This window comes from Sander lucioperca, chromosome 10 (genome assembly GCF_008315115.2).
Source record: "Sander lucioperca isolate FBNREF2018 chromosome 10, SLUC_FBN_1.2, whole genome shotgun sequence".
NCBI lineage: Eukaryota > Metazoa > Chordata > Actinopteri > Perciformes > Percidae > Sander > Sander lucioperca.
This window is the reverse complement of record NC_050182.1, coordinates 29,519,853-29,532,033: the sequence shown is the minus strand read 5'-3', so window position 1 is coordinate 29,532,033 and position 12,181 is coordinate 29,519,853. Positions and strand designations below refer to the sequence as shown.

The window sequence follows — 12,181 nt, the reverse complement described above, 5'->3', positions numbered from 1 at the left end:
CCCTTATTCATTTTTGTGCTGTTTCCAATTTCATTCTTGAATATTTATATGTTGGTATCTCAGACACATAAGGATCTGTAATCAGTGTGTAGGTGGAAAGAAATGGTTTGGAAATCAACTACTTTTGACTGATACAAAACCAGAAAGTTACACAATTTTACAAGATGGCTTCTCGCCCATCTTTAAGCCCCTGGAGCATGTGAGCCTGGCTATTTGTCCACTTATTTTGCCTTCTTCTCAGGTAAGAGGACAGGGGATCTCTGTGCTCTTTTTGCTCACATCTTTTGCATGTCCACATCCAAGTGAGGATGGGGTTGCAGACTAAATTTCATGCTATGACTTGTCTGCCTTCTTCAAATGCCACACAACAGAGCCTGTGTCCTTTAGGACCTTCCAAAAGAAAAATCAAAAAGTGACCAAACAACTAAATGTTAAAATAATGGGTTGTTAGACGACTATGGATTGATGTGGATTGATGGCGTATTTGCTTGATGCAGGATGTAAAAGCTCTGTGTTACTGTTTGAACCAATTTCTGAACAAAGAGAAAGATATCTGAAGTAAAAATATATCCTTGTCTGATATATTATTATAATCAATATTAGTATAAGAGGAATTGCACAGGTCTAAGTTATCTCCACTATGTTCCTTCCTGTCAGCTTCCTCCTTAATTAGACTTCCTCTACATTTAGAAACACATTCAACATGCAACTGATATCTTGAGTTTAGAAAGTACTTCTTCGTTTGAGTACTAAAGTACAAAACTTTCCTCCAACCACTACTGACAGTACTTTATTAGCAGTCCACATTTATGTATTTATTGGATTACAAATCCAATAAATACACAACAGTATATGACCTTGTCTAAAATGTTCCCACGATTCAGTCACAGTTCACCTCTTTTTTAACAGTGACAGAGAATTTAGAAAATACTTTTCACACAGAAAATTACATTGTGAAAATATACAGGAGGATCTAAATGTTTTTCCCCCAAACTGTCCAAACTATTTTATTAATAAAATAAACAAATTCATCATAGGTTATCCCATTAAGATTATCAGAACAATATATATTCAGGATATAAAAGCTACTGGTAATAATTCACTTTGGCACAAAAAGCCTTAACATATTCAAAGAAAAAAATAATCATTGACTAAGGAGGTACTCACTTAATTGACTAGAATATACTCATGAAGGAAGAAAAAAAGACTGAAGGGCGCTAAATGATTTTTAACCTTTAATAGCACAGACAATGCAACAAATCAGTTTGCACTATTAATGGCTGAACATTAATCAGTGTGCTGCAGTCTTTTTTATCTCTCTAAAGCTGGCTGTCCCTGGTCTGAGATGCTCCTGATTCTGCAGCACATTACTGGATGTTGCGTGGAGAACCCCTTTTGAACTGGTCTATACTTAAATATGTAAAACAGTTCTCTCTGCTGGTCAATTAATATTATGAAGAAAGTCAATGGCATTAGAAAGACCATCAACAACAAAAAGAGTATCCTGTATGTATGGTATGCATCAATCACACTAGAGAAAGAGATTACAGGCACAATCTTTTGTAAAACGATGGGATGTTTTTTATTATTATGTGATTATACGTCAAGGGGTAGGATAGTGAAGTCCAAATAATATTTGAATAATGGAAAAATAATAATGGCAAGAAAAATTACAATAACAATCATCATCATTAAAATAAAGCTCTTATATAGACAGATCGTTACATCTTCAACCCATAAGTGGGCCATTCCATTTTTCTGTGGTTCTGTGTTGTCATATTTAATGATAAGACTATTTGCCTTTTTTAATTTGTCCTTACAATAAATACATTGAAAGTTTATCAAACCAGCAGTTCAAATTCAGGTAAATTACTTTCTATGGTGTCGGTACATGGAAAGCAACAACGTAGATGCAGGTGCTCAGTTCATTGTAAGAAATATGCATTTCAGGGTGATTTGTGCGGTAAAAATGACCATACAGGCTGAATGAGCAAAATGAAAATACAAGATCTACATCCCAAAATGGTGGTGCAGATATAAACAAGTGGGACTTGTTTGCATGTTTTCTTTACTGTCACATACAGGCAAGAAAATGGAAATCGCAATCTGTTGCGTAAGTGACAGATGGTAAAAAACAAAACTCACTCGTGTTACACAAATTTAACCATAAACTCGTGTAATACCTATTTTGAAACAACTGCTGGGTTCTTTTGTTCCGCCTGCTCCCCCTTACTCTCTGGCCTGGAGCCTTGTGTTAGGGCCTCATCTTAAATGGAATTATTAGAATCAGAATGAATAGTATAGCCTACTGTACTTATCACTGCTAAAAAACACATTAAGACAACTGAAGACTCTAGCGCAGCCAGTTGACTTTTCATAGACTGTGGCTTCACTCATGAATTCTGGTTGAGATAAATGTTGTTATTATTTGGCACAATAAATATTTATGTTTATATATATTGTATAAATAATAATTACAACACGTTATTAAGCCTTTGTGAACCAGTTATCTGGCCTTGCTATCCCATATTTCAGCTATTAAAAGTATTTTACTACTATTTTTCCTATAACTTCTAAACCGTCTCTGGTGGTGCTCTGTGTGTGAGAATAAACAAAGTCACATGACTGGGGGCAGAGGACATTGCTAAGGGCAATATAAAATAACCAAGATTGGATGATATGGCGATAGAATTTTACTTTACTAATGACGGGCCTGTTGTATTAATGCAGCCACAACAGCAAAAAAGGGTAAAAAAGTTTATTTAGGCTATTTCTCCAGAGGGGCAACTGAGCCAATCAGGGCAAACGGGTTATTGTTGCCCGGGCAACAATAGTCCGTACCTGTGCACGTCCGTGGGGCATTGCTGTGATTCTCAGCTCATAACAGAACTATGTGACTAAAAACATCCCACGCCTTATTCAACAAAGGTTTAGATCACAGAAGGCATAACAACTTATTGTACAATATTACCATCAGTTTGTTCTATCAGGTTATGAATGCTGTCGGCGTAGTTAAAAAGTGGTAGGCCTACACTTTGATACCTGTTCAGTTTGATAACATTAATCAAACTACATCAGTGGAAAGCTTCAATCTAAGATAATGTTTATAGGTCGCCATGTATAAAAACAACAAAAGCAAAATGATTTGCTATTTACAGTTTCAGTATTTGTTTCTTCTTGTCATGGACACACTTATACTTCAGTACTAACTGACTTCCCAGTGCTCCGACTGGTGTCCACTGACTTTGTGTCAGTGTGAGAGCCAGTAACCTCTTCCTGGAAGGCAGTCTCCAATAATTTCAGGATGGATTTGCGGACTTTATCTTTGAAATCTTGGCCCATGAACACATACAGCAGTGGGTTCAGGCAACTGTTGAGAAACGCCAGGCTGGTTGCTATAGGGGCTCCGATAGTGGTGACATAGTCTAATGTTTCACTTTGATAAGAAGGTAATAAATTGACCATCTCAATTAAAGCCATGATGTGATAAGGAGCCCAGCACAGGAAAAAAGTGGTGATAACTGCAGCAATGATCTTAAAGGAGCGACTTGATTGGCTGGCCAGGGTACGGTTTCTTCTGATATGATGGATTATCACAGCATAACAGGAGACAATGACAGTGAAGGGAACAACAAATCCCAGGAGGAAGCGGGTGATGGTCATGACCTGATTACGAAACTGTCGCAGCTGATTCACAGACGGTGTTTCATAGTCATCAGAAAAAGCAAAGTTGTTGTAGCAGATGATAATGTCATCATTGTTATATGATGACCCAGTGTCCCTGAAGATGAAGTATGGAGCGCTGAGAATCAGAGCTAGAACCCAAACACCCAGACTCACAAAGGACGCCTTGCGTACACTTCGGTGGTTTTGGGCCCAGACGGGCCACACCACAGACACACATCTGTCCACACTGATCACCACCAGAATGTAGACACTGGCAAACATGTTCATGAAGTTCAATGTGCTGTTCAGTTTGCACATATACTTGCCGAAAGGCCAGTGGAAGTCCGTAGCCAGGTACGTCACACTCAGGGGCAAAAATAATGTGAAGAGGAAGTCGGCCACAGCGAGGTTGAGGAACCAAACTGTGTTAACAGTTTGGTTTGTCTTGAACCCGGTCACCCAGATAACCATTCCATTACCGAGCACACCAAGAACAAAGGCCAGGCAGTAAACAATGAGAGACATGATGTTGAGAGACCGTCTCAGCTCAGCATACTGGTCGATAAACACAGAGCCATTTTTTCCAGATACATCTGTTGTATTGATATGATAGGAAGGGGTAGCGTTCCTCTCCATCACTGTCTTGAGAACTGCAATGGCAACATTAAGAAACAATATGAACTTTTTACTTTTTCCACCTTACATAGATTTCTTCATTTCTTCATGGGATGTGTAGGCCTACTTATTAATCTTAAAATAATACTTAATTTTCAGTGCATTTATGAATTAATCAATGAGGACACATCTTTAAAATGAACTGAACAAAATGATTTGAAGTGATGAAAGTATTTCAAATAAAACTAAATTCATGCAATTCTCCAGAGCCAATGATAACGATTACAATAATATAGAATGTTGGCTAGGTCGCAGAATACAAATAGGCTGTCTTGTCATGGGGCTTGATGAGAAATGTACATTTGAATATTAATTAGAAACACTTGTTGATGAACTGTAACTGAAGTTTGGCCTGCTGTAGCCTCCCTCTGACCTGTAGAATAAACTGTTAAATCTCTTTTGACACGTAAACGAGGAACATATTTTGGTGACCAAAATATTTTTAGTTTAGTTCTTTTTAAAAATAATTATTGACCCACAACAGCAGCATGCTCTCTGAAACAAAGCTGTGTATATTACTTAATTAATTGTAATAAGGCTATTTGCTCTATTATTCAAATCAAATCCACGGTAAGAAGTCTCTGTACCCAATTCAGAGGATTTTGTCATATTTCATTTTAACAGCCTTGTTGGAGGAATCTCGTGTAAAAATAACAAATTCTAAGAGTAACAAAGGTTACGTACCTTTTTCAAAGCTCTCCAGTTGGTTGAGGATGAATCCGTGGCAGAAGTATCAAATTGACAGATTTATATACCACTGCCCACGTCGAGGCGGAGCCACAGACAGCAAGTGCCAGCGCACACACAAATCATTTATTTTTCCTGAAGTCTATTAGCGTACCTCCTTGTAGCCCAAACACATTATAGCTATTCAAGCATTGTAATTCTCTTTTACTAAAACAAAAATGTGTCTCCATCGATATGAACTACATAATGCATATGTAGATACAGTATACATTAAATTGTTTGGAGCAGCACATATAGCTCTTTGAGTGTTGTTGCTTTGTATTGATTGAGAGAATCAACGTCAACAACATGTAGGTTACATATTCTAATGTCCCATGTCTTTACCCTGCCCCACCTTATAAGAAAGTCAAAGCACAATCTGTTAATAATGGAGGTTTGCCAAATAGTTTTGTAAAATAGCAGGTAATTTCCTTTTTGCCACTTTGCACTTGAAGCTGGCCACAAATGTTATTGCTTCTATGGATGCACCCCAGCAAGCAAAAGAGATCTGAAGCGAGAACATATCTTTTGACATATAATTTTGGCTATCAAGGAAATTACACACATTTAACTCTTTCCTGTCAGCATCCTGTTTTGTACTGTCATGTCATTGCAGTTGGCTATTACTCTTACTTTACGAAATTCCTTTGAGGAAGCACAAAATGTTTCCACAAACAGTACTGGCACCACTTTAGTATCACTCAAACGTACAATACCAAATGATACCATGCAGTAAAACATACACCACGATGTCACTATATTCCTAATGTTTAACTTTTCATTTTTTTGTGACCCCCATGGATGAATAGCACACCCATCCAATTTATAACAAACCGATTTACCAACTACTAACACAGTATTGTTTAACTGTGTAAATGCGGTTGTTGAAAGGCGGACTGCACTAGTAGCTCAAGATTGTATCGAGGAGTATGAATAGTAAAAAAAGAGGGGAAACCGATGCAGGATGCAAAATAAACTGTAAGCCAGTTTGGCAATTACATTAGACAACCAATGAGGGAATGTGTGAAAAAAATACAATAAATAATCATCAATAATCTACGATCATTTTATGTATTTTACAGCAATTTAAGGAATAATGATAATTGGGCCACAATTGTGTAAAATAACATCAAATTTCCAAACTTAACTTACTGTAATATGAACGAAAAATATTAAACAAGCTACTTGTGTAATATATAACCAATGAAGTGCTTACATTCACTTTTAAAGAAGGGGTGGAAATTAACTTATAACATTAACTGATTAAACTGATTAAAATGATGAAATAACAAACTTATAAATAAGATAATTAGATATCGAAAATTCTTTGTAAAAAAAAAAAAAAATGGAGAAAAGTATAGGCTACATTTTCAGATTATGGCACAATATGCATGTACTCACATATCAGACATACACCCCACCCTTAGCTCTTTATACAGTAGTACAGACTGAAGGCAGATTGGGTAGATCTCTTGTATCCATTTGCTCTGTGTGACTAAAACATCCTACTAACACCTTATTCAACAATGGTTTAGCTCACAAAAGGCTTCACAACATATTGTATAATATTACCATCAGTTTGTTCCATCAGGTTGAAAAAATATAAGTGTAGTTAAAAGGCGGTACACTTTAATTCCCGATCAGTTCACCAACCATATCGTAAAACTCACAGAAGTCAAACTACATCAGGTTGGAATTCTTCAATCTGAGTTCATGTTTACAGCTTGCCCTGAGGGTCAACATATCAAGACAATAAAAGCAAAAAAAGTAAATTGTACATTTGTGTCAAAATTATAATATACTATTTTCTTTATTTGCCAAGTACATTGACACATACAAGAAATGTTTCCTCTGCATTTAACCCATCATAACTAAAGCTTGATTTATGGTCCTGCAGAGGCTCCATGCAGAGCTTTCACAGTAGCCTTTGTAAGTGGCCTGAAGTTTATACTTGTGCGTTGGTGTGTCCATTGTGAATCGTCCATCTCTTAGCAGGCTGGCATGTGTGTGTGTGTGGGGAGTGTGTGGTAGAGCGAGTGAGCGAGTGACAGTGATTAGCTTCGGAGCGAAACCGACTCTAGAGTCATAATGAGATAAACAAAGTGTCTTCCCTGTGCTTTCTGACCACGGGGGGAAATCTCTCCTTGATTTCATGTTGTTTATGGAGAAGGAGAACCAGGAAATGAGTCAGGGGAAATGCAACTGTGCCACTGTGCTGCCAATTGCTTGCACAGTTTCAGGATTTGTTTCTTCTTGTCATGGACAGCCTCAAACTTCAGTACCAAGAGCTGACTTCCCAGTGCTCCGACTGGTGTCCACTGACTTTGTGTCAGTGTGAGAGCCAAAAACCTCTTCCTGGAAGGCAGTCTCCAAAATCTTCAGGATGGATTTGCGGACTTTAACCTTGAAATCTTGGCCAATGAACACATACAGCAGTGGGTTCAAGCAACTGTTGATATCGGCCAGGATGTTGGTTATAGGGAATCCGATAGTGGTGACATAGTCTAATGTTTCACTTTGATAAGAAGGTATTAAACTCACCAACTCAATTAAAGCCATAAGTTGATAAGGAGCCCAGCACAGGAAAAAAGTGGTGATAACTGCAGCAATGATCTTATAAGAGCGACTTGATTGACTGGCCAGGGTACGGTTTCTTCTGAGACGATGGATTATCACAGCATAACAGGAGACAATGACAGTGAAGGGAACAACAAATCCCAGGAGGAAGCGGGTGATGGTCATGGCCTGATGACGAAACTGTCGCAGCTGATTAACAGACGGTGTTTCATAGTCATCAGAAAAAGCAAAGTTGTTGAAGCAGTTGATAATGTCTTTATGGAGATGTGATGACCAAGTGTCCCTGAAGATGAAGTATGGAGTGTTGAGAATCAGAACTAGACCCCAAACACCCAGACTCACAAAGGACGCCTTGCGTACACTTCGGTGGTTCCGGGTCCAGACGGGCCACACCACAGACACACATCTGTCCACACTGATCACCACCAGAATGTAGACACTGGAAAACATGTTCAGAAAGCCTAATGTGCTGTTCAGTTTGCACATAAACTTGCCGAAAGGCCAGTGGAATTCAAAGCCACGTATGTCACTCTGAGGGGCATGGATGCTGTGAAGAGAAAGTTAGCCACAGCAAAGTTGAGGAACCAAACTGTGTAAACTGTTTTCTTCATCTTGAACCTGGTCACCCAGATAACCATTCCATTACCGAACACACCAAGAACAATGGCCAGGCAGCAAATAATGAGAGACATGGTGTAGAGAGACTTTCTCAACTTTTCTCTCTGCTTGTAGATATACATAGAGGCATTATTTCCAGATACATCTGTTTTATTGATGTGATAGGAAAGAGTAGCGGCCATTTCCATCAATGTCTTGAGACCTGCAATGGCAACATCAAGAAACAATATGAACTTTTTTTCCTTTTTTGGTAACAGTTTATAATAAGAGTACAAATCATATACTTAGGCAACTAATGCATATCTCATGATGATTTATTAAATGAACAAATGCAGGATGAAATCCTGTTACTCACCATTAACAAATAATCAAGTCACTATGACTTGATCATGTGATGTGATGAGTTCACCAATTAAGAAATGTTAATTCACATTTAATTCATACATTAATTGATATGCAACCAAATGAGCTGGATTCCAGTTAGATAAAAGTTTAGACCAATGCATGTGCTCAGCTTTTCCTAAAGCAGAACAGTACTCTCATAGAAATATGAAGCAATTTCTGTTTTAAATCAAACTGCTTGTTGGATGCAAACATTTAAGCTACATGTTGCTCCATGGCTCAATGGTATTTACAACCTAGTAGGGAGTGGAATACGAGTTGTTATATATTAATGATGACACCCTTGTTGATAACCTGCAACTGAAGTTTGTCCTGCAGCAGCCTCCCTCTGAGCTGCAGACTATGGGGATGTCAGATACTGACATATACTGCTGCCTCCAATTTACCATTCTGCCCTCAGGTTCTGTCAGGTGTCTGTTATTTAGTTTCTATATTATTCTACCAAACCGTTAACAGGGCATTGATGAATGGGAATAACATTCCCATAAAGTTAGAAAAGAAGAACCCAAAGTTATCAGTTTGACAGTAGCCTCATATGTTTTCTTTTTATAAATCATTTTGACCCAGAAAAGCAATTACCGTACTATTTAACTAATTTTATTTTATTATTCAAATCCAAAAATCAGACAATTGTATTGTAATATTTCTCGTTAACAACCTTGATGGATTAATCTGCCTAAAAATATAAAATTTGATGAGTAACAACGTACCTTTCTCAAAGCTCTTCAGTCGGTTAAAATTGAATCCATAGCAGAAGTAATCAAATTGACAAACTAATATATAATCTGATCCGTGGGTAGTAATGTAACGTCACCGCCCACATGCAGGCGGAGCCACAGGCAGCATGCACCCACAGAAATCCTCCTTTCTGCTGAAGTCTATTACATCTTTTATTTACACTTACATTTAAACTATACATCCATGTAAAAAAATCATCACGCTCTTTGGAGCAGCACCTCTGTCCTATATGTCTTTATATCTTTTTCCTACATATCATTTTAATCAATTTTAGTATTAAGACAATTGCACAAGTGTATGTTATCTACAGTTACTGTATTTTCTGACTGCATCCTGTTTTTTACTCTTTTTCAGATCAAAATTTTTTTGAAAGACACCTTGCAACCACTGCGGTTGGACTTTACTTATTACTGAGACGTGCTTGAGAAAGCACAACATGTTTAAACAAACAGTACTGGCACCACTTCACCACTACTACTAGTACAACTACTACTACTACTACTATCAGTAGTAGTACTGTAGTAAGCGGACTGGAGAACATCGACAGAACCACACTTCCTGGCAAGTTAAAGCTCTGGTGCATGTAGTTCAGACTCCTTCCATGCCAAATGTGGCTACTTACCATCTATGAAGCGCTCTCAAAGGTGGAAAAGCTGGAGAGACTGATCAGCTCATATGCAAAGAAGTGGCGTGGTCTTCCTATGTGCCTCAGCAGCATAGGACTCTACAGTGTGGCAAAGGAGTTTTAGAGATACCCATTTCCAGTCTCTCAGAGGAGTACAAGTGTGCCAAAGTCAGACTGGAGATGATGCTAATGGATTCCAGAGATCCATTCGTAGCCCAAGCCGCCCCCAGGCTAACCACTAGGAGGAAATGGACCCCATCGGAGGCAACCAAGCAGGCAACGACAGTTCTCAGGGACATTGTGGGCCATGTGCAGCAAGGGAGGAGTGATCTTGGCCTTGGGGCGAGTACACCAGCCTGGAACAAGTTCCAAAGACGCAGGCTTGTGCTTGAGGTGCTACGTCAGCAAGAGGAGGCAACAAGGTGCGCAAAAGCTGTTAGTCAGGCAAAACCATGGCAATGACATGGTGAGGGGCTGGAGGGAGTGGAGAAGAGGAAGATCTTCTGGAAAGAACTGTGGGAAATGGAGACATTCAAAACAATCTTCACCATCAAGGCTGCCTATGATGTCTTGCCACCTCCCAAAAACCTTAACCAGTGGCACGGAGAAGACCCCACATGCCCTCTCTGCAACCAGACTCCAGCAACACTCAAACACATCCGGGTTGCAAGACCATCTCATTCAAGGTTGTTACACCTGGCGGCACAACCAGGTGTTACGGTGTCTTGCAGCAGTGCCCTGGGAGGATGCAGTGCAGGAGGCCTTTGAGCGCAAGAAGCTGAGGTATGCTGAGCAAGCAGCTGAGGCTGGACAGCAAAGGTCCGACCAGTGGAAGTAGGCTGTAGAGGGTTTGTAGCCACATCTACTTCCATGCTACTCCGGGAGATGGGAGTGTGAGGGAAGGCCCATCGGCAGGCAGTCAAAGGCCTCTCCAAAGCTGCTGAAAGGAGTCAGTGGCTGTGGATGAAAAGAAAGGACTCCATCTGGGCCCTCAAGTGAGCAGATGGCATCTAGGGGGTGAGCCCGGGACGCCGGGATTCACCGCTGAACCCTCTGAAGGTGTTGTGGGCCTATCAGCGAAACATCAGTGAAAGAGGGCGCCCACTTGATAACCCGGAGGATGCCATCTCTTACCTGACCATCCCACAGACTCTTTTAGCAGTTTGTCTCAAGTATGCAACTAAGGGATGTTTATATCTAGTCCTACACAACAGATATCTTAGTACTACAGGTAATAATAATAAACCCATGCTGTAAAACATACGCCATACAGTACAATACCACTGTCTTCCTAATGTTGATCTTTTTTATTTTATTTTGTGACCCTAATGTATGAAGATTCAGATTTCAGATTATCAGATTTTAACAAACCAATTTACCAACTAGTACTTAACAAATTGACATTTAGAAATATTATTAGAGCTGTTAAGTAACTAAATCCACTTTTGCCATTTAGCCTTGACTGAAACATTTCCACAATTCACAGTTGTAGTTGACTACTTTCATTACTTTTAGAAGCAGAGTATTGTCCCATAAATGTCCTTATTGTTAAAACATATCAAATGACAAAAACTAATGACTTCAAAAAATACTTTGCATACACCATTAGCATTATATTGTGAAAGGATACAGAGGGATCTAAATGTTTTCATGTGCTTTTTGTTCATGTATAAAGAGTCCACATATTTTGAAGTAATTTAAAAATAATCATGAATACTATTTCACTGATAACATTAACAAATTCACCATTGACGTTACACAATTGAGTTTATAAGAATAATAGGACATGATGTAAAAGCTACTGATAATTACTAACTTTAGCACTAAAATCCTAATCAAAATAGTACATCATCACAAATGACTGACTGACTTCCGGACTACTTGACTGGAATGCCTTTAATATTGCAAACAGTGCTACAAATCTGTTTGCACAATTAAAGGCATATTAAAGGCTGCAAATCAATCAGTGTGCTCCAGGGTTTTTTCCCCTCTGAAGTTTGCTGGTCTCTATCTGAGAAGCACCTGATATGAAAAAACAGCTCCCTCTAGTGGCCAAGTCTATAATAATAATAATGAAACGATAAAAAGCCCATCCTGTGATCGGCTAGTTGTTTGTTATGTGTTACATCAGATGAGTTGTGTATGTCATAGATA

At 38.8% G+C, this 12,181-nt stretch overlaps 2 protein-coding genes across 4 annotated transcripts; both read right to left on the bottom strand.

Annotated features, from left to right (window-relative positions):
- Positions 1-384: 384 nt before the first annotated feature.
- On the bottom strand, positions 385-9,388 carry LOC116049308 (chemokine-like receptor 1). 3 transcript variants are annotated; one of them, XM_036006502.1, is made up of 2 exons: positions 5,026-5,161; positions 385-4,304 (listed from the first exon to the last, which is right to left on the bottom strand). In XM_036006502.1, exon 2 carries the CDS (start codon positions 4,300-4,302, stop codon positions 3,193-3,195), a length of 1,110 nt encoding a protein of 369 aa, XP_035862395.1. In that variant the 5' UTR covers positions 4,303-4,304; positions 5,026-5,161; the 3' UTR covers positions 385-3,192. The 3 variants fall into 3 exon arrangements, with proteins under 3 accessions (XP_035862395.1, XP_031154703.1, XP_031154704.1); XM_031298843.2 differs by lacking the exon at positions 5,026-5,161 and adding an exon at positions 9,375-9,388 and having other exon boundaries at positions 386-4,316; XM_031298844.2 differs by having other exon boundaries at positions 386-4,316; positions 5,026-5,045.
- LOC118496131 (chemokine-like receptor 1) lies at positions 7,275-8,350 on the bottom strand. The gene has a single exon (XM_036006503.1). The coding sequence runs from the start codon at positions 8,128-8,130 to the stop codon at positions 7,336-7,338; it is 795 nt and encodes a 264-aa protein (XP_035862396.1). The 5' UTR covers positions 8,131-8,350; the 3' UTR covers positions 7,275-7,335.
- Positions 9,389-12,181: the final 2,793 nt, after the last annotated feature.

Coding starts and splice junctions, on each gene's coding strand:
- LOC116049308 (XM_031298843.2), bottom strand. CDS start 4,302: ATGGAGAGGAACGCTACCCCTTCCTATCATATCAATACAACAGATGTA.
- LOC118496131 (XM_036006503.1), bottom strand. CDS start 8,130: ATGTGCAAACTGAACAGCACATTAGGCTTTCTGAACATGTTTTCCAGT.